The sequence below is a fragment of the Sardina pilchardus genome, chromosome 4, assembly GCF_963854185.1.
Source record: "Sardina pilchardus chromosome 4, fSarPil1.1, whole genome shotgun sequence".
NCBI lineage: Eukaryota > Metazoa > Chordata > Actinopteri > Clupeiformes > Clupeidae > Sardina > Sardina pilchardus.
Genome location: NC_084997.1, coordinates 12,816,502 through 12,838,327, shown reverse-complemented (window position 1 = coordinate 12,838,327; position 21,826 = coordinate 12,816,502). Strand labels below are relative to the sequence as shown.

Below are 21,826 nucleotides of genomic sequence, written 5' to 3'. Positions count from 1 at the left end.
TTTCTTCTGATTTCACAAGATTGAAACACAGTCAGTGTCAACACATACGACTTAGGAATGAATATGTGGAATCTATAGGTAGCAATCATTATTCACAGAAAATATGAAGTCTTTAGCTTGAACACTTTTTGAGATAATGACATCTGAACTTTGCTGCAGATTTAGATGAGGGCGCCAATGTGCCAAAAATCAGAAGGGGGGTACCATGTTCAAAAATGTTTTTCTCTGGATGTATTAGGTATACCGATCTAATATTTTGGCTAAGTTAGTTTAAATGGTTACTCTTTAGATGGTAAAAGTTTGAAGCAAATCTGAGATGGTCAAGCAGAAATTTTCTCTAAAATCCGTTGAATTGAGGTGGAATGACCCAGGCGATAGCCGAGAAGATGTCCCCCTCTAGCCCATGTGGCCTGTGTGACTGGGATGCTGTGAGGAAGAAGTGGCAGGAGTTCCAGAGCAAAACAAAAAAGAAGATTGCAAAGGAGAGGAGGGAATACATGGGCACGGGTGGTGGAGCCTCCAAAGGCATTACTGGGGGCATCGATGTTGAGGAAGATGAGGGCCTCTCAGAAAGTGAGGATGAAGAGGAGCCATCTAGGAGCGGAGCAGGGACATGCATGCCTCCAGGAGAGGACGACGCCCCACTGCCGTGCCCTGTCCCCGTGCGCCAACCAGCGAGGCCCGGTGCCCGCATGCGGGGAGGCTGAATCAGGCGGCCCGCCATTTAACTACCTGCACCTGCAGTGAGACGCTGGTGCGCCTGGAGAGGGAGAAGCTGGTGGTGCTGCGGGGGATAGAGGACCAACTCCAAAGACAAACTGCCCTTCAGGAAGAGATGGTCTGGATAAAGCAGGAGAGGTTGAAGCTGTACCTCCGGGCTGAGAGCAAAATTGCAGCGGGTTGCTCTCTGGACATGTGGAGACACCAACGTGATCAGCCGTTGGATTGGAAGTGCTGACGCATGTACAGTATGCATTTACTTTAAAAAGTCTGGCTCCACGCTCGGTGACGCTGTTGATTTGCAGCGGGAATGTGCTGTATTGCAGGCATATTGTGGGGTTTCTTACACACTTTGGCAACGCCAAATTTATGTAGAGTAGCAGGTGGAGCCTCTCTAGATTCGGTTCAATTACATCTGTTTCCTTGATATCTGTGAAATGCCACAGGGTTGTTGATGTTTTTTTATGTGTAGTATTATAAACTCATGCAGATGTGCATGGAAAACTTAAATGTGTAATTCAAGAACAGTTTTTTTCCTTCACTACTATTAGCCTATGTTTCTTGCGCCAGTGGTCCACAGCTATGGGCGCATTTCAACATTGAGCATTGTTTTATTAAAAGTGGAGGACATACATTTCCCTGATGCAGCTTGATCACTGAGCATTTGGTCACTAAGAAGGCTGTTAAGAGTGGGTCAGCGCGATCTTTAGTTTCCTTCTTAGTGAAACAAAGTGATATTCCCGGAGTAAAATTGACCCCCAATGTGCCACACCCAGCATGAGTTTACACTCCACTAAAATCAGTGGGCTTCCAGTGGAGAGAGTCACAAGTTTCAAATACCTGGGAGTACACATTGCCTCGTCTCCTCTCCCAGGCTTCTCAGACAATGCTTATAATAAGCCATCCAAGGCATTTCCAACCCTAATAATGTTGCGATCAAAGGAAATGAAGAATTACAACAAAATGTTTGAAATAGGTGTGGCATGGGGCCTTTAACAATGAACTTAGATTAATGTAGGAATTGAATAGTGATTGTGTGGTCTTTGAGAGAACACCCAGTGATACTCTTGGTACCATGTAGTAGGCATGAAATACCACTAGATGGCAGGCCAGTGGTCTTGGATGCCCACTAGATGGCAGGCAGATAGATTTACCTGCACTGTTAACACTACACTCCAAGCTTGAGACATTTGAACGGATCATTTTGCAAACTAAAAATGCTTGTGGAAAAGAAAAATCAATCACATAGAGCCAGATATCCTTTACTTTATACATTCATCAATACACATTTTCTTTTTTCTGCATTGCAGACTGAACTCTATATTGTCTCATTTGTCTCATGCACATTTGTTTATTTATATAAGATATTATTTTCTTTTTCCATCTCATTTGCAACATCATACAGTACTTAAGATTGGGCCTTAACATTTATTTATTTATTTATGTATAACCATGGACTCACGCGGTCAGACCCTTCTTCTACTCAACTTAGTTTTGCTATAATTACATTGCATGTTACTGTTATCCCTGTTCTTCTTATCTTTAAAGGCTTCAAAGGCTCTAAAACCACTGAACCGTTTGACGTCATTCAAGCACTCCTACAAAGGTATTGAAACGGCATTTGTTAAAGCGGTAGCAAAGAATCCTTCATTAGCCATCTGCTCAGCTTTAACCCTCTCTGGCTGTAAACACTAGTGACTAGAAGAAGCAATCTAACGTTGATACCATGCCACGGATAACATAAGCAGTGCACTATATTTAGCTCACGACAATAACATTTAACGTTAGCTTCTAGCCACGCCAGTCTTAACTCAGCGTCCAACTTGATAGACATGCCAGTTGTAGGCTACCATTTAGGTTTAAGCCTTCTTCTCACAGTCGTTTGTACAGTAGGCTACAAGCTATATTGTTATCATTCTCATCATTGCCATCATGTTTGTTGTTAGCAAGCTAGCTAACGTTATATTTGCTATAGCCTATCATTTCCTCAGCCTACCTGTTGCTGCATACATCATAGACTACGTTGGTGAACTTCAGTAGTATTAAGCATATTCTACTCAACTTAGTTCTGCTATAGCCTAATTCCAAGAAAATATTAAGCACATTCTACTGAATTTAATTGAGTGCAACACTGTTACCTAAAAAAAATTAAGTCATCCTATTGCAAGAAAGACACAAGGAGTTCATAGGAAAAAGGATGATTTTTCGGTTAATGCAACTTCAATCTTTATTCCAATAAAAAGTACAGAAGCAGGTGGAACGTATTTCCAGGCATTCTTGAAGAATGAATTAAGAGCTTATCAAACTCTTGTCCTATCAAAATCCAAAATCAAAATGGTTTCAAAATCCCTCCTACACTCTTGTTAATAAGTTAAGTTGCTAATACCATCAGGTCTGGTCACCTTTTGTTGTTCTTTAATTAAAAACAACAACTAGAACACACAATTTGCCATGAGATTGGTAGCCTACATCATATCACTGAAGAATTTCAGTGATATGAATAAGTCAGAATGAAATCTTACACCATGAAGCTTTTAAAATATTCAACCAGTAGCTCAAGCAGTGTGAAATAACTAAAAAAAGTATAAAAGTAGAAATGTATAAACATAGGCTACAAGCTGAGAGCTCCAACATAGCAAGCTGGTCTGATGGCAGATCTGGCATTCTGCCCTTTCTCCAGTTTTGATCATTTTGATCAAAACATATTTTGTAAACAATCAGTGTTGTTATCTTAATATTCTGGCCAGTTTAAAATATTCCGATAGTCGATAGTGAGTCAGAAGTGATGGTCCGATATCTGGAAGCCGGATTTCACTATCTGGGCTTTTGCTCAGAATTTGGTCCCCCTCTTTTTGATATAAATATCTCCTGCACCCCAGGACCTTTGGGCGTGGAAGTGGTGCTGTCTCTTCTCTGGATCACCATCAATCTCATGCTCATCTCCTTCACTCTCTGTGCTCCTGGCTGTGGAGGTAACAGAGGATGCTGATGGGGAGAGGATCTTTACCTACTGACTCCAGTTAGTCATGTATTTGATCTGGGAAGAAGGCAGTCTAAAGCCTTTTACTTTTTTACTATTTTACTTACGCATGGAAGGAGGCTCCTGTTTAGATTGGTAACCTTGGGCTTTTAGGGTGTCCATGATCCGTTGCAGTGCTTTAGCGGACTGGGAGACCTGCAATACGAGGAACATTGGAAAAGTTGAGGAGAAATGCACAATTAACGCTTGTGTGGGGACATCCAGCCCTTTGTTCACTTATGTATCTATTCTGAGGCAAAGGAAAGAGAATGAACTGCTCTGAACCTGTTCCTCCAGCTGACCCAGGCGCTGCTCCGTGCTCTCACTCCTCTCCTGGCGCTGGGCGGCCACGTACTTGTCCTTCATGAAAGCCTCCCATGACATCAACTCCTCCTCCTCCTCAGCATCACACAACCACTTACCTACGTAGAAGCAGACTCAAGTAAGCATTTCTGTATTCAGAAAGATTCCCATGGTTTTGTTGTAGTCCTTGATTTTAGTTATACACAGACGCTAAATTTAGGTTTGTGAAGTAGAGACATTATTTCCAAACAGTTTTGGGTCATAAAATGTGATAGCTTTAAAAGTGAGTTCTTGAGTCAAGGGTCAAAAGTAATTAACCTGGTTTGGCAAAATATATACAGTATTTTTGTTTGCTTGTTTTAACTGAATTACACCACTCTTCTATATGTACTGTAGCGGTGTATAAAAGCATCTGATTGGTTGATAACGTTATCAGGTGAGCATTGCACTTACTCTTGATGGGGCAGCAGCAGCGCATCACAAAGCGCTTGAACAGCAGGAACAGGTGGCTGAAGAGGATGAAGGGAGGGGGCGCAGTGGGGCGACCGTAGTATTCCGTAATCAGCTCGTACCTCTGGAACTTCCAGATTGCATCGGTGTTGTCCTGCACGTCCTGAAATACGTAGCTGTCGAAGCAGAAACAGACCAAGTTTCATGATGCTGTGTGAGATTACTATCATTACATCTATCAATACAATGTTATGTAAATTTCCGATGGAAATAATATCACAGGCTGTGCAGAGTCTACCAGCAGAGAGTGTAGTGTGTGCAGTGTCGTTCAGGTTAAGAAGTAGGGAGGTTATGAGAAGAGTGAACTCACTTGAAGATGGCAATGCGAAGGTTGAGGAGCAAGATTTGAGCAAAGAGAAGGTAAATACACAGCATAATGGTGGTCAGCCACGTGGGATAGGCTGGCATTTGGTCGGCATTGAGCAGAGGGCATTTTGGCAGCAGAGGGTCAGAGCCATCCACAGTGCAGGTGTTTATGTCAAAGTCATCTAGATGGTTAGGGTACATTTTGTACAAATACATGTATCATTTGAACATTTGTAGCACAAGCACATTCGTTAAAATAGGGTTATACTTTACTTGAAGGTATCTACATTAGAGCGACATGACACTGTCATGAACGTCATAAATGTTTATGGCATAACATTTCTGTCATTGGTCAGACAAGTTAGGGTTAAGGTTAGAGGTTAGGGTTCATGTGTCATGAGCACATGACTCTATCTTGTCTTTTCCCTGGATGAATGTTGTCATAAAAATACACAGCCTAGCTATGTAAATGTTTGATCTATTCCTCTGTATACATTGTTTGCAACCTTCTCCTTAACTGTGTGTTTAAATAACATACGAATGACTCACTGTTGATGTCGGTTGCGACATTGCCGAATACGAGGAGGTAAGGATCATACAGAGCACCTCTGATGACCCAGCTCAGTCTCTCCTCGTTGTGAATCACAATGCCCTGATTAGCCACCCCGTAGGCCACCACCCAGATACTGAGCAGGGACATGAAGAGGAAGAGATCCACCATCTGGAGAAAGAGACAAACCAACACACATGAGCCATCTGCTGTTGCTTATGGAGACAAAGGAAAGTAAGGTGAGATGCCTTGTCTATTGTATATGTTAAGCCAGGTATGGTACCCACCATCCTTTTGACAATTATGATTTTTGGGCCCAGGGTTTTGCTAATGATAAAGATGGCAACCAGTCGCAGACAGAAAAAGACGAAGTCGAGGCAGAGGATGATCTTTCCCACATAAAACGTTTGGCTGATCCACCTGCAGGGGAGAGCAAAGGATTCTGGGTAGTAACAGGGATGATACCTATACTGACTTTTAAAGGTAACATTACTGGATAATCAACAGTCTGAGACTCAAAGCCAACCTGCAGGCAAGACCAGGGATGAAGAGAAGAACGGCGGCCACGTCAACAATATACATCTTGGCTTTTTTCCGGAACTCAAATCCGTTCGGATCATCAAAAAGCTTTAGTGCACATATGAAGATTGACAAAGTCAAGTAAGAATCAGCTAGACTACACAGGAAAGTTAACAGTTCATAACATTGGCCATTATACGATTGAGTGCCTGCTGACAATGTGTTAAAAATACAACGGAGCAAGAAACAACATGAGAGAAAGAAACAACCCGGTTACATCTTACCTGTCGGAGCTCCTCAGATACTAAAGAGATCACCCAAACGTAGAGCAGCCACTCCTTCCATGACGGCATGGGCTGGAAGTCAACCATCAGCACGTAGGCAAAGAGCACCAGGAACCCAAAGTAGGAGGCAATGTTCAAGAAGAACTTCACCCGTGGAGCTGTGTAGAAGCTCCCCAGCCTGTCTAGGCAACTCAGTGGCTTTAGCTGGTCAGTGTCCTGAGGATCGCTGGAGGAGCAGAGGTCTCTCAGTAAGGTTATTACAAACAATTTGTCTCCAGTAAGAGCACAAAGCAAATAGCTTATCAGAGTCTTACCTGGTATCGGCCCAGCTTCCTGTCTCAGACTCCATTAAAAACATCTGCCTCTTCGTGGCCTCCTTTTTAATGTCCTCATCACATCTGGAAACAAAGACGCTTGATCAGTTCATAAACAGGGTTTCGTGTTGAATTTTTAGTACGGACCTCATTCATTCAGTCACAAGTAAAATAGTTGCTAGGTTTGTAATATTGGGTTGTAAAACAAAAAAGTTGATCAGAATTCAGAGATAACTACACAAATGTGAAGTGTGGGAAGGTGTGCAATACTGTTTTATTCAGATGTATAGAACAGCTTCCCTTGGAGTGTACCTGTAGGTTATGAAGCCTGTGTAGATGAGTGGGAAGAACAGCATACAGAGGAGTAACCTCCACAGAGGGGTGTCCACAGCCAGCTCTCCACACCAGATCTGGGTGAGATGAGCCTGAGACAGAAACACGACCTTATGTCAGACCAGCAGGCTATAGAGAACCCAAGAATCACAAGCCCTACTTTTCTTAAAGAAAAGGTCACATGATACTGTATCCTTCAATGAAAAATACAGTAAAATACAGACAGACAGACCTGAACCCCTGAGTGAGCCACAAAGCTCTTGTCGTCCGCCTCCACTGCCAAGAGTAGACATGTGGTGTTGCCCCAAGATGGTGAGATTCGGAGCAGAAGTCTCTGGGCTCGCTGCTGGTCATCTTTGCTATTGCTATGGCACTGACTGAACACACCTAGGATACCAGTGTGTATGTGTGTGTGTTTGTGTCAGAGATAAGAGACAGGGGGAAACAAAAGGGAGAATGAGAGAAGAGAATGGAGTTACCATCTTTAATATCTAATGTCTAACATAAATAAGAGAATTACTGCTGTTTTATACTCTAGCTATCACCATACTAAGCTCAATCTTTTAAGACTGAACATTAGTCTGGGGGGCTTTATTTCTACTGCACAAGAGGCGTGATCAGTGGGCATAGTTCAAATGACTATACGCTTTTGGATAGTCCTTCAACCAATCAGACCAACGATCCTTTTGGATAAGCTAGTTTGTGATTGGACCCAGAAGATGTGGACAGGAAGCAGGAGAGATCGATGTGCAGGTTTCCAGCCTGAGCTGCAGGGCGAAATCCAAATCGCCGGCAAATCAGGCAGGGTTTACCCAGCCTAGCTGTTTTATATTTAGCAGACACAACATCTTCATTCACTGATTAGAAAAACTCTCCCTCTACAGAAAGAAGATGTAATGCTTAATTAGCTGAGTCATGCTGCCCATTCAAATCTAGCATGACCTCTTTTTTTGTTGCAGAGTTTTATCAATGAACTGCATTACAGACGCCCTTGAAAAGTATTGAACCATATTATTTACATTGGTCATAGATTTCATATCTAAAGACAAATAAGTTCAGGGCGACTCTGCATCAAGAACTCCCCAAAGAGCAATACTCTTCTAGGACTAGTACAATGCTGAAGTGGGCATGTAGCACGAGTTCACCAGCCTGAGAGGCAAAAGACTGAAAACATTGCTTATGGTATTACCAATGGCCTGTTTCTCAAAGTGGTAGGCAAGTTCTTTCATGTCATTGGCACCATCTTCATCATTGCTCTCTGACTCCTCTGCCAGCTTTTTCAGAATTTTGCTGGCAGCCAAAGCAGCAGCTGTGCTGTCTCTACACTGTTAAAGCAGCACAATGTTTCCGTTAATGTGACAAACATGAACAATAGTTTCAGCTATTGAAACATTTGCTCAAGAGGTTAATGGAAATGAAACATGTATGCAATAAAGATGGCAGGGATAGTTTATCTAAGTCAGTGTGCTGCATAAACTGCATTCCCTGTGTTGGTGCTATGCAGCATGTCTAGCATGTGCCCTTTCAGTTTAATCATTAAAATACTTGCCTTTAGGGTTATGCAAATACACAAGCAAATTAAAACAAATGCTGATATCTATGCCGTATAAATCTGAAACAAATTCTATTTCCATGTGACTTACTTTCTCAATGTGAATCGTTTTTAAATTGTTATGATAGAGGAAGATGAGGAACTACTGATTGACAATTCTAGGTGTTGCATTCAGCCCATTCCTTCATAGGCCATAGTGGTGTTTTTTGTTTTTGTTACCTTTTCCCAGGCAATCTGGGCCAGCTCTCTGTTATTCTGTAGAACAGCCCACAGGAAGAGGTCTCTCCCAGGGTCTCTCTGAGGGACGAGACAGTTAACAGTTTTTATGACACTCAAGATCAAGTAATGATAGGAGCCCCTAAAGGAATATGTGCTAAAAATAGTGTGCACCAGAAACTTTCTTACGCTCACCGAAAGCCTCTCAGAGGACATTTCGCAATGTTCATTCTGTAAGCTTCTGGTGTGCAGCAGACGGTTTCTTTCGCTCACCAGAAACTCTTGCATGCTCACCAGAAACTTTAGTGTGCCCACCAAAAAAAATACGCTTTTTAGTCCCTTTAGGGGCCCCATAACAAACCTCTATCCACTGTAGTATCCACTGTGCGTCCATTATCTAGATCAATGACAGTTATTTTCATTTATCTCTTGACACTTCAGACTTACAATCACAGCATTGTCGTCGGCCATCTTGATGAACTCATCCGAGGGCGAGTAAACGGGCTGAGTAAAGTTGCCCAGTAGCTGGCGCACTACCACAGCCACCTCTGCCAGAGACACCTGCTTCCGCCCGTTCTTGTTGCCCTGTATCTGCATGACCAGCTTGCGCCGGAAGAGGCAGCTGGGCATGGCGTTGTAGAGCTTGAGCAGTGCCTTGTCCCCGGACAGGAACTGGGGGATGCTCACGCCGTTCTCCAGCAGCAGCCGCACAAACTCCGACTTGTGGCCCACCAGGGCCGAGAACATGGCCTTGTGCAGGTCGCTGGACTGCAAAGAGAAGAGAGGGACAAACTAATTCCATGGGATGAGATCACTAAAGTATTTGGGGTACAATTCCAGACTCTTTCGAAAAGTGTATTCTGATAAAAAAAAAAAAGAAAGTGTTTTGCTGTTTCATGATGTTGAAGCATATTATATGTGTGATGTGCTCCCATCACTTAACTAGGCTAATTGAGTTATGTGTGAACGACACCAAGGTTCTGGGTTTGAATTCCAGGGAGTGCACATAGAATAAATCAACCTTTCCATGCATGGCTGTGACCTTGATAGAGGCATTTTTAATAAATGGATTTAAATAAAGACTTCAGTTGAGCATGAGAAACATAATGCAAATGTTCAAGTTATCTTAAAGTAGTAAAGGTACAAGTGTAAGTAGTGTGTCACAGCCACTCCTCTATTACGACTTCAGAAAAAGGCCATTTTAGCGTATCAACTGTGGTGAATGCCAACCTCCCACTGGCTCTCCTCAGTCAAGATCTCGCCCTTAGCAATGTCCAGCCGACTCCAGGCCACAGCCAGCTCCAGCTGCCTCTCACAACCCCTCTGCTTTACGTTCTCCTCATTCCTGGACGCTGAAAAAGGAAAAACCAACACATTATACTTAGTAATCAGGCTTTTCACGTAACAAGAACTGCTGACTAGTGCTGCTGTATAGTATCAGTGTTTTTTTAGTGTCACTTTATTTATTTATTTCATTTATTTTATCTTATTGTGCTTTTCCAATGTGACGTCTATGGTGTCATCCAATAATCCAATAAATCCAATAATTATCAGTAATATTTATGTTTGATGATATTTCAAAAGTCAATGATGACCTCTCAAGTCATGGAAGTTTGTGCGTGAGAGACACTTAGTGATCCCAATGCAGTCAAAAGTGATGATGACTGCAAGAAGTTTGCCAGTTGAAAAGATCAATAACACAAAGTGGTGACGGAGAGTGGGTTATATGTCCATCACATACATTTCCAGCTGAGGGCTATTCACAGTAATGGGCATCCATTGTGATGCTTTTCAGTTCTGCCTCAACTAAGTCTGGATCGCTAATCGTCATGTAATTCAGTTTGAGGATGGAAGCCACAATGAAGGATACATTAGGCAAGTCACAGTAGCTTTACACCAAAACTCTGTCTAATACTGTTATTTAGCCTCTAAAAGCATCATCTATCATGGCTAAAGAGATCTAATAATATTTGAGTGTAGAATTAAAGTATAGGATTCCAAATTTAAATACACAGAGTTGTTGACTTGTGGGATAAAAATACACATCTGAGTCAGGCGTTAGGTCTTAGAGCAGCACAGGGTGAGATGGGGATAGGCACCTTTCAAGCAGGCCTGGAGGATAGCCACATCCACATCGCTGTGCTTGTACTCGTCCATGCTGAACACAGTCAGGAGATGTGGCATCCTGATGATGTCCTGGATCTGCGAGACAGGGTTAGGTATATGTGTACTTACACATGCATACTGTATGAGTGAGGTCTTTCCATTGCTTAACTGAAGTAATAGACAATTCCCAGGCTCTGCCAGTGCCATGCTGTACACACAATATTTAATATATTGCACCTTTCCACTGCTGTGACCATGGACAGAGGTGTCTGTGTCTTTAAAATGAATTGATTTGTTCTTGTTTTGAGAGACTTTTTCAAAGGTGTATTTACCATGATACTTATGAACATGCTAGAATCTTATGCAATGTGGCATCATAATTCAGCAACTGAATGTCCACCAGTAACAAACATTTAAGAACCTGCGTTATCATGCAGCAATAACTAGATGACCACCAATGATAACACGGCAATGACCACCCCTATGGGGTTAAGGTACATGCCAGGAGGATATGCTACAAACCAGTTCTACCAACCATCATCATAGGGACTTTAATCATGTCTCCCTGGCCGCCACTTCACCCATTTTTTTGCAATATGTTACTTGTCACACTAGGGCCTCCAAAACCCTGGATCTCCTCTACGCAAACACTCAAGATATGCAATGAGCATACAGCTCATTGCCTCTCCCACCTTGGGGAGGGGCAATCTGACCATCATGTAGTTTATCTGCTGCCCGTGTACAGACCCCTTGTTCATAGACAGCAGGTCACTACTCGTACCATTAAAAAGTGGTCTACAGAGTCTGAGGAGACTCTGCGTTACTCTTTTGAGAGGACCCATTGGGATATTTTTTATTAAACATACAGGGACGATATTGATAATCTTACTGACTGCATTACAGATCATATCAGTTTCTGTGAAGAGAATACTGCATCTTTTTGCAAACAACAAACCCTGGATTACCCCCAGCATAAAAGTTGTCCTCAGGGAGAAAAACAAGAGCAAGTCTGGAAATAGGGATGGACTGAGGGCTGTGCAGAGGGGATTGAGGAGGGATATTAGCCTATTAGGGTTGGTAAAACCAACCATAGGAGGAAAGCAGAAGAGCACCTATTACAGAAGGATGTTTGTGGGGTGTGGAGAAGTCTTCCGTCTATGTCTGACCATAAAAAGACCTCTCCCCTGGCCATTAGGGGGCAGCAGTTGACAAATGACAACAATTTGCATAACAGCCTGCTGCACTTTTTAAGAAGGGCCAGAGTAGGCTGCACCTACTTAGGAGGCTGCAGTCCTTTGGGGTGCAGGGAGTGCTTATGGGGTGGTTTGTTGGATGGGCAGTATCTCAGCTGCGGACAGGAAAAGGCAAGAAGGCAAGTGCTGTGGCAGAGTACGAGCTGGACTCAGTAGAGGTGGAGGGAGATACCCACTGTAGGAGGATTGCTAGCAAAACCTCCATCTGGGAAGATCCATGCTGGGGAGTGAGCAGTATCCTATGTGTGAGGCTCTGGCAGCTTTGAGTAGCTTTTTAGTGAGAGGCTGCTTTATCCCACGTGTGAATGAGAGGCACTGTAATTGTTTCTTTCCAACTGCTGTTAGACTGCACAACATGAGCTGGCCCAATAGATCACAATGCACGTTAACTATTCTGTGTACCTGTGTTTGTTAGCCAGTAATGTAGGATGTGCAGTTATTTATTTATTTTCCCCCTTTTGAATCCTACTAGGGCCCTAGGCAGGGCACAATGTCCAATGTATGTTGTATGCCGTATATGCTGTGTACTGTCTCCTATGTTGAGTGCTGTACCACTGCAAAATCCTCCTGTTTGAGACAATTAAAGGTTTATCTTATCTTATCTTATCCTATCGTATCTTATCTACTAGACTCCTCTGTGCTACCTTTTTGGCCCACTTGATATCGGAGATGTCATCATACTCCTGTCCAAAGAACCTCTTCATCTGTGTCTGGATCAGAGCCAGGGTGACCTGCGATACGGGCTTCCCGGCCACGTTAGCGATCACGTCTGCCATCCGGCCCGAACCCTCCAGAACCACACACGGGGTGCCGCTCAGCATGGCACTGTAGATGGTCTGTTAGGACACAGAGATGGACACACTCTAAAAGCTGACAGTTAAACAAAATAACATTAATAACTTAATACTTTGCTTAACTTAATAAATTGCTTAAAGGTGCCCGGCCACACTAAACTGTTTGAACTTGTATTTTTAATTAAATATATGTTAGGTCCATATGTGTTTGTGATGTGTCGTGAATGTAAAAATGAACTACTACCTGCAGGCTTTCTAGGCATTTTTTCCACAAAAAAGGTTAGCCTACAGAGTCCATGGTAGAACTTCTGACATTACATACCACAAAGTAATGAAATATATGTGGCAGGACACCTATAAATAGGAACTCTAGGAATGGTAGCTGCCCCTAAGGTAAATGAACAGAAGCTCTTACATTCAGAGAGCCCTGTCCTCCGTTCAATAATATGCACACAGCAGGGATCTTCAAATGACTTTCTGAAAAAGGCAGTCACACACACACACACACACACACACACACACACTATTAGCAAATATTGCAACTATATGGCTGGTATCAGCATTTAGCATGTTGGGGAGAGGTGATTGAGAATATTACTTTGATTTTTCCTGAGTCGGTTTCCCAGGGGCTGATCTGCGACGAGCTTCTCCAGGCGGCTGCGCAGGCCGATCTCCACGCCGTAGTGGCCGTGCGTACCGTCGTCCACCAGCAGGAAGTGCGAGTGGTTGCTGTCCAGGCAGGAGAGCCGACCCTGGCTCTTCTCGTCTAGTGTGTAGTGGGCAGGGAAACGGCCCTAGAGAGAGTAGACACACAGACAGATAGACAGTGAGACAGACGTGTATGGCATGAAGTGTAACAGCATAGTTCAAATGTGATAGCCTACATAGAGTTTATACAGTATTTTGTGTTTAATGCAGTGTACATACTGTATACGCACAGCAGCATGTATACAGTGCATTTACAGCACACTCCACATACTGGTGCTGGTTCAAAATGATCAGAAATGGTCAGATGGTTCTTAGTTATAGCCTTATTTAGCTCTTGTTCATCCATACCTCAGGGTGCACAAGGGACTTGCTGTTGTGTACAGTGCCCCAGGGGGCCACCCCAATGGCCACGATCTTCCCCCACGCAGAGCTGCTACTGAGGGTGTTGTCACGCACAGCCATCCCCACCTCCTTCATCACCCCAGTGTGGGTGCCCCCGGTGATGATCCAGGCACCTGTCCAACCACCAGTAATACTGATAATTATTACAACCATACCAGATTTTAATACATTTCTTTATAGTCCAAGAGAGTGGGCGAAAGTGGGAACATGGGTTGGTGCTTCTGATGGCAGTTCGTATGGAAATCATAAGTGAAGCATTTGGAATCACAACTTTATGAAATTACTGATGACCTAGACCAGGCTGAAAATAGAAATAATCTTCGAATGCACAATCTACCAGAAAGGAATGAAGGTTGGCAAATGAAGACCTGTCTTCATTACTGTTGACAAACCTTGGAATCCAAATCAAAGAACTTGACATTGAACTCACTATGAAACATAACCCCTTTGACCTTAAAAACCTTCTATAGTCCCAGTGGTGGCACAACTGGCTGGGGCACCTGCACCGTACGCTGGCAAACCCGGGTTCGATTCCTGCCCTGTGGTCCTTTCTAGATCCTACCCCTGTTCTCTCTCCCATTCACTTCATCAAAGGCATAAAAAGCCCTCAAAATATACTTAAGAAAAGCCTGAATTTCCCCTTAATTTTTCAGTTTCCCCAGTCCCCCCTTAATCAAGGAATCCCAGAATTAACACCTTAAATGCAGATTAATATTATAAGGGGTCACACCTTAAAATGGCATTTAAGGTCAAATTAAGTGGGTCTGGTATAGTCTGGCTATCACTATACTAAACTCAATCTTTTAAGATTGAACATTGGTCTATGGAGTCTGCACTTTATTTTTTACTGCACAAGAGGCGTGATCAATGGGCGTAGTTTAAATGACTCTGTACGCTTGGACAGTCCTTCAACCAATCGGGGTGCGTCTTTTGGATAAGCTATTTTGTGATTGGACCCAAAGGTTGTGGACAGGAAGCAGAGGAGATACATGTGCAGGTTTCCAACCTGAGCTGCCAGGCGAAATCCAAATTCAAATGGGCAAGTGCATAAACAATTGCAGTTCACAAACAATCAGCCACCATCTGAGCAAACAATTAAATAATCATAGACAGTAAGTATGTAATAAGTAAAGTAAAACATTTCAGTGTGCTGACCTGTGCTCTGGGCCACTTTGATGAGGCCCCTGTGGAACTTCCGCTTCAGATGCGGCCTCATGTTGAAGTTCTTGGTTCCGCCCCTAACCGAGATGAGCAGGTTTGGGGGGTCGAGCTTCCAGTATTTCGTAATCAGGTGGTACAAATCATGGGAGGGGGTGTCTGAGGAGACACGTACATACTGTACACACACACACACACACACACACGCACACACACACACACACACACACACACATACACAGTACATATGAATAACTGCACACACCACCGATACAAGTGCACAAGAGGACATGCATGCAGAGGATCTGATTCATACACAGCCACACCAATGGATTTGTGGGTGCTACATACATTTGCAAACACAGACAACAACAAACTAGCACACATACTATGAATGAGTCTGATATAGGCCAAATGACAGGGTGCAATCATACATTTAAGTATGCAAAGGGGCAAGTAAATACACACAGAGTCTGAAACAGGCAAACGTGTTCCATGTACCTTGGCCATGTTTTGGCTTCCAAAGTTTATATCTCCAAAGGCATCGGTGGGAACCTCGCGCATGTGTCTCTGTCCCTCCCATGACTGTCCCAGAAACCTCTCTGGCACGATGGTCGCCACCACATGGTCCTCTTTGGGGTAGCCACATTTACAATCGCCGCTACAAGGACCACAGTGACATAGCATGAAGGAAATTGTACTCTGTAAGCCTCCTCAGGAGAAGAATGTAACATTTCTGGTGCAATGATGAATGCAAAGGTTTTTTTTTAAGTAAATCATGCAATATCCTAATGACTGTTTATACTTATCTATGGCTGTTAATACTGCCCTGTCTCTTGTTTAAAATTCTTTGCATCTTAGCAGGGCTGACATCCTCCAAACTATAGCAGCTGAATCATAGTGTATTTTGGGGCAATTACACAAATTAGCCCAATCATGCCACTAAAGAATACAGCAACAAAAGAGACCTCATGCTCATGCAAAAGACATGACATAGACCACACTCTTGTTCACATGTACGTGCACAATATGGATGTGACACTCGAATCTGACACCTCGAATCAGTGTTAACTGTCAAGCTTTCGAAGTTCAAGTATTTGACTGTGTCAAAACACCCATGTCATTTAACCCATTCCATTGCATTTCACCCATGTTCACAGCAAGCTCTTATATCTCAGTTTATTTAATTGACAGTGTATGAGTGCACCTCAGTCGTAGTCATGATGGTGTAGCCTAGTGGCTAGTGTGTCTGTTTTGCACGTTTCTCAACTTCACTTCTCATTGAATTGTAAGGTTTAATTTGAGATAACACCTATGATGGCCAACTTCTTACTTTATCATTAACCAGTTTCAACCAGAAATTCAGAGTGCTCAAAAAATCAAGCAAGTGTGGTCAAAATTACTCCAAGACCACTGGTGTGACACAGCAGATTTATTTACAGCTGGGACACAGAAGAATGAAGGAAACCTTTTTCTCAACTAAACTAAACTAAACATTTCAGTAAATAAGAAACGTATACCGGTAGTTATTATATATATTAAGTTATACCACACAAGGAAATTGCAACATTGAATATTCACGAGAGTAAAATGATTTAGAGAACACTAGTGGCAGCGTTACTCTACATTTCACTCGCTTGATGTGGTCTCTCATCCAACTACTGACCAAGACCATCACTTCTTAGCTTTTGACTGAGACAAAAGCCACAAGGCATTTGACAGCGTTGTTTTACGATATATGGCTTTGGGGTGTTGGCATACACACACACACACACACACACACACACACACGCACACAATCTTATGAGTCCCACCTCTCAGTCTGCACATATAAGCAGCACTCCTGCTTCTTGATATTCTCCTTAATCCAGGACTTGAGCAAGCAGCGCTGGAGGGAAGGAAAGAAAGTCAGGTATTTAGGGGGGGCCGCCAGCTTCTACACCATGTTGAATGAGAGCAAGAAGGAGAGAGTGAATATTTATGCAATAAATAAACTTTTGGATGACTCGATGTTGCAGTTTATGACAAATTGTGAAATATGCCAAATCTGACCTTTACTCCCAGTAAGATAAGGGGTCATGAAGAGAACATGGACAAATATAATCGTATTTTCATTTGATGGGAGTCTCAAAGATCAGTTCTATAGCATATTTAATAAACTGTACAATGGTAGATTAAATTATCAGTTATCTTACCCTGGAGTTGGTTACGAGATTACCCTGGGGTGGGATAGGAGATAGTTCAATTTGGAAGATGTCTGGCTCCATATCTGGTAATAGAGGATCATTAATTTGAGATGAATCACCTGTACTGACCAATGGTTGACAGCTATCCTTAATCATACCGCAGCTCAATAAATCATCACAAATCCACTGACATCACATGAAGATGCAACTTACCAACTTTCTTAAATTATGCTAAGGAACAATAACAAACACTACAAATAGTAGAAATATTTAGAATATTTGTAACCTCATCATGACGGGAAAATTCTACATTTGTTTCAGATGTCCATTCCAACACACCTGGGAAGTATAAATATCTAAGAAGGCTCTATGACTAGAAAGGAAGAAAGAAAGAAAGAAAGAAAGAAAGAAAGATAGATAGATAGATAGATAGATAGATAGATTCAGTAGATAGATAGATAGATAGATAGATAGATAGATAGATACAGTACATACATACATACACACACACACACACACACACACACACACACACACACACACACACACACACACACACATACAGTACATGCATACATACACATACATACACACATATACATACATACATACTGTATATAGCACTTACCCTGTCTGTGAAACTAGGGGAGACCAGGGCTGGTTGGATCACTTTTCACTCTCAGTTATATTGCTCCGTATTACCATGCCAAAGTGTAACTGAAAGCTTGGGATCTCAGCTAAAAAAAAAATAGATGCAATGAATGTCAACAAATGATTTCATGTTTTGAGTTATGTAGTTATGGTTATGTTTATTGGATTGGACGCTTTTGTCCAAAGCAACTTACAAATAAAACAATGCAGTTAAATTAACAGTAAACAGTGTTAAAAAGACTACATTTAGGAGAATAGCAATAATAAGCAATAATGTCAATATAATCAATAACCTAATGAACAATGAAAATATACAATAACATTTTGCAATATAATATACAAACAATAACTCATTCATTTTTGTTTTCATTATTATTTTTTTATCTAAGTGCATGCTCAACAGATATGCCTTTACACCACTCTTGAAAGACCCAAAACTATGACAGGAACAGAGAGTACTGTGAAACTCATTCCATCAACAAGGAGTAAGAAGAAAAGAGTGAGTTTGGCCTTGCATTTATGGATGCTCGACATAACAGAAGACCACAGTGGGTGGTTGGGGATGTACAGCTTGATCATAGAATTGAGATAGAAGGGACCTGATCCAGTAAGTGTCCTAGGTGAGAGATTTAAATTTAACCTAATAATTCTGGGCACTAAAGGGAGCCAATGGAGTGTAACTAGGAGAAGAGTTCCATGTGTCCTCTTTGGCTGCAGTTGTATGGAATCTTGTGTCAGATAAGGTCTGATCTTCCTAATTCCTAAAGGACAAACATACATGGTTTTGCAGTTGAGGTTACATGCACAAAACATTCAAGCAGGTCATCAATTATGTTAATAGCCTCAACCGAGGAAGTGGGGGCCCTAATACTGATCCCTGAGGCACACCTGTTGCTGCACAAAGATGTTAGGTGGCTAAGAAATGTTTTTTTTTTTTGGTTTTTTTTCAGGGGTTCTCTAAATTGCTGCCTAAAATACTGCCAAAGACTTCCTGAAGCTGTCAAAGATAAACACCTCTTAGCAGTACTAAATCAGTGTAAACTACAGCCCCTCTGTGCTTAGATCAGTTCAGTGAACACATTTAAAAGCAAGCTACAACTGATGTAAAGTAGGCTGCAACTCTGCAGAACTTTCCTCACGTGAACTTCAGTGTCAGGGCAAAGATTTTATGCAGAGCAACAGAACACGTTGTGTGGAGGAAGTTCAGGCAATCTGGTCAGAATAGAAGCGTTTTAATGACTTTGTATCCATCAAGCCTGTTGCCAGCTACATGTGTTATCCATTCAGTTCAAATACTGATGTGGATGGTATTGCCTCCATATTAGTGTTACTGTTCCACCTGGATAGCTCTGCTGTTGAGAATGAGATTCTTACTTTGAAATCAAATCCAGAGCAACACATGGCAAGAATAGAGCTGAATAGAATAGAGTCTACTGATGGAAGGGAAGTATCACAACCTTAAAAGACGTGCACTGACAGCACTTTTCGGATCATCCTAAATGTGTGAGTCTGCTTTCTCTCACGTGAAAATCATCAAGACACAACGCACAGATGCAAAAAGACAGATGGCCACCTGTTGGCCTGTTTGAGGATTGCAACCAGCTCCAACTGCCCGGACTTTGAGAAACCAGTTTCCTCCTCTCAGTGCTGTAAACACCTTTATTGTGGCAAGACACGAGTCTGATACAGTGTTATTTTATTTTATTACTGTTACTATAGTCACCCAGCTACTTGTTGGACTATGTACTGAAGTATCACACCTACACACTGGACTCTGATAAAAAAAATAAAAAAAAACATTCTCCTGTTTTACAATGTCATTTATTATTGTTACTGTAAGCTTAAAGCATTTACTATAGCCACCCTGCTACTGTTGGACTATGTACTGTATCACACCTACACACTGGAAAAAAAAAAAAAAAACCTCCTTTATTGTGGCTAGACAGAGAGTCTGACACAATGTTATCTGTCTGGCTGCCAAAATAACTGATTGATTTTGATTAATTAATTTGAGTAAAGTAAAGAAGACGCGCTTCAATAACAGCTTCTACACCTCAGCAATCAGACTCCTGAACTCCTGCGGATTTGCACTCGATTTATTTATTTGATCTTATTTTATCTTCTACTACAGGGCAACAGACAGAGAGTTTAGGGAGCTGGGAAGGATAAGGCATAAAGATGGGTTTTGAGCCTAGACTTAAACACAGATGGAGGGAGCATTTGTAATGTCCAGGGGCAATTTGTTCCACAGCCGTGGCGCTGCAACGGCAAAGGCTCGGCCACCTTTTTGTTTGAGCCTTGACCGAGGCACGTGGAGGAGAACTTTGTCATTAGATTAGATTAGATTAGATTAGATTGCACTTTATTAATCCCCAAGAGGGAAATTCATTTGCTACCTGGCAACCACACACAACAACAACATACAGGACGGACAGTAGACACTTAAGACAGGTACAGGACAACCACACTACAACATTCATTCATTCTCATTTGACCTGATAGACCTGGTGCAGATGGAGGAAGTCAGTGATGTAACCATCTAAAGAACTAAAGAACCACATCAATACAAAGAAATAGTGTTGACATTGAGGGCAGTGTTAATATATTTTCATTGTGTCCCCTAGGTTATAACTGTGGTCTGAAATGCCTTGTACAGTATGTGAATTTATATTATACATTGTTATAACCATTATTTGAATAGTGAAAATAACAAGATTTTTTGAAATGTAATGCCACTAATGCTGATTATTCAATGATTCATTTGAATTGAAATATTTAACATATTTTGGTAATAGCAAAAATGATTGTGATATATTGTGGTATGTGATTAACGAGTATGTAATTAATTAGATTACATTTTGTAATCGATTGGCAGCCCTAGTTATTCTACTATGATTACTGTTACTAGTCACCCAGCTACTTGCTGGACTATGTGCCACCTCATGCAGCTGCTCACAGGAGAGCAATTTCTGCACAGTCACAGAAAAGACAATGCATTTTGAACCAGGCTGTTTATATTATTATATAGTATGGCATTGCGTGGGTGAGCAGTTTGCTGATGTACCGGAACGAGATCCTGAGGCCCAATGTGCCATTCATCCACGATTATCACCTCATGTCGCTAGCCATTATCCAGCAAACTTCGCACAGTCATTGAAGAGGGGTGGACCAACATTCCACAGGCCACAATCGACAACCTGATCGAATCTATGCAAATGAGACGTGTGGACACGCACTGCGTGTGGCAAATGGAGGAACTCAACCACCCCACAACCCCCCAACCCCGAACCCAGCCCTGAACTCAACTCAACCCGAGTGGCCTCTTATTGTAGCCAGCCTAAGGCACACCTGTGCAATAATCATGCTGGCTGATCAGTATCTTTATACAGTATGCCACACCTGTGAGGTGGATGGATTATCGGCAAAGAAGTGCTCACTAAATTGTGGGGGTGGACACCCAGACCCCCGCTACTTCATCCCACTCAGGTTTGATACTGTATGCCTCCCACGCCCATGCAAAGGATAGTGCTGTGCATTGAAATAGATTGACAACGAGTTAACACGTTTTTCCACAAGGTAGACAGCTAATCTGGGGCCATATGAGTCAATATTAGTTAATGACTTAGTTTAAATCAGGTTTAGTACAACCCTTTATGTAGTGCACTCATACTGTGAGCATTCAGCAGGCTCTAAGTTATTGGTGGCGGCCTCAGGCCCAAGCTTTAGGTTCTCTAGAGACTCTAGAGAGTTTTAGGGCCACACATAAAGATTTTTTAAAACATTTCGAGAATGAAGTTGAAATATAAACTTTAATCTTAACATATTGACTTTGTATACATTTTCAGACTGTACCAATTAAGCTCATATCTGCAAAAAAGACAAATGTGGCAAAGTTGATACAGGAAACACAAAGGTCAATGATATTGTTATCCTAAAAGAGGA

General features: G+C 42.1%; 1 protein-coding gene across 1 annotated transcript; it reads right to left on the bottom strand.

Annotated features, from left to right (window-relative positions):
- Nucleotides 1-3,550: 3,550 nt before the first annotated feature.
- Nucleotides 3,551-15,626, bottom strand: LOC134078000 (transient receptor potential cation channel subfamily M member 2-like). The gene is given in 23 exon segments (XM_062533631.1): nt 3,551-3,684; nt 3,808-3,895; nt 4,025-4,161; nt 4,496-4,668; nt 4,863-5,040; nt 5,408-5,579; nt 5,696-5,828; nt 5,914-6,035; nt 6,212-6,455; nt 6,526-6,609; nt 6,838-6,950; nt 7,091-7,245; nt 8,048-8,183; nt 8,630-8,703; nt 8,998-9,394; nt 9,857-9,978; nt 10,726-10,828; nt 12,630-12,821; nt 13,195-13,256; nt 13,378-13,573; nt 13,836-14,002; nt 15,045-15,225; nt 15,549-15,626. Coding segments are annotated over 23 exon segments (3,426 nt in total). The 5' UTR covers nt 15,612-15,626.
- Nucleotides 15,627-21,826: the final 6,200 nt, after the last annotated feature.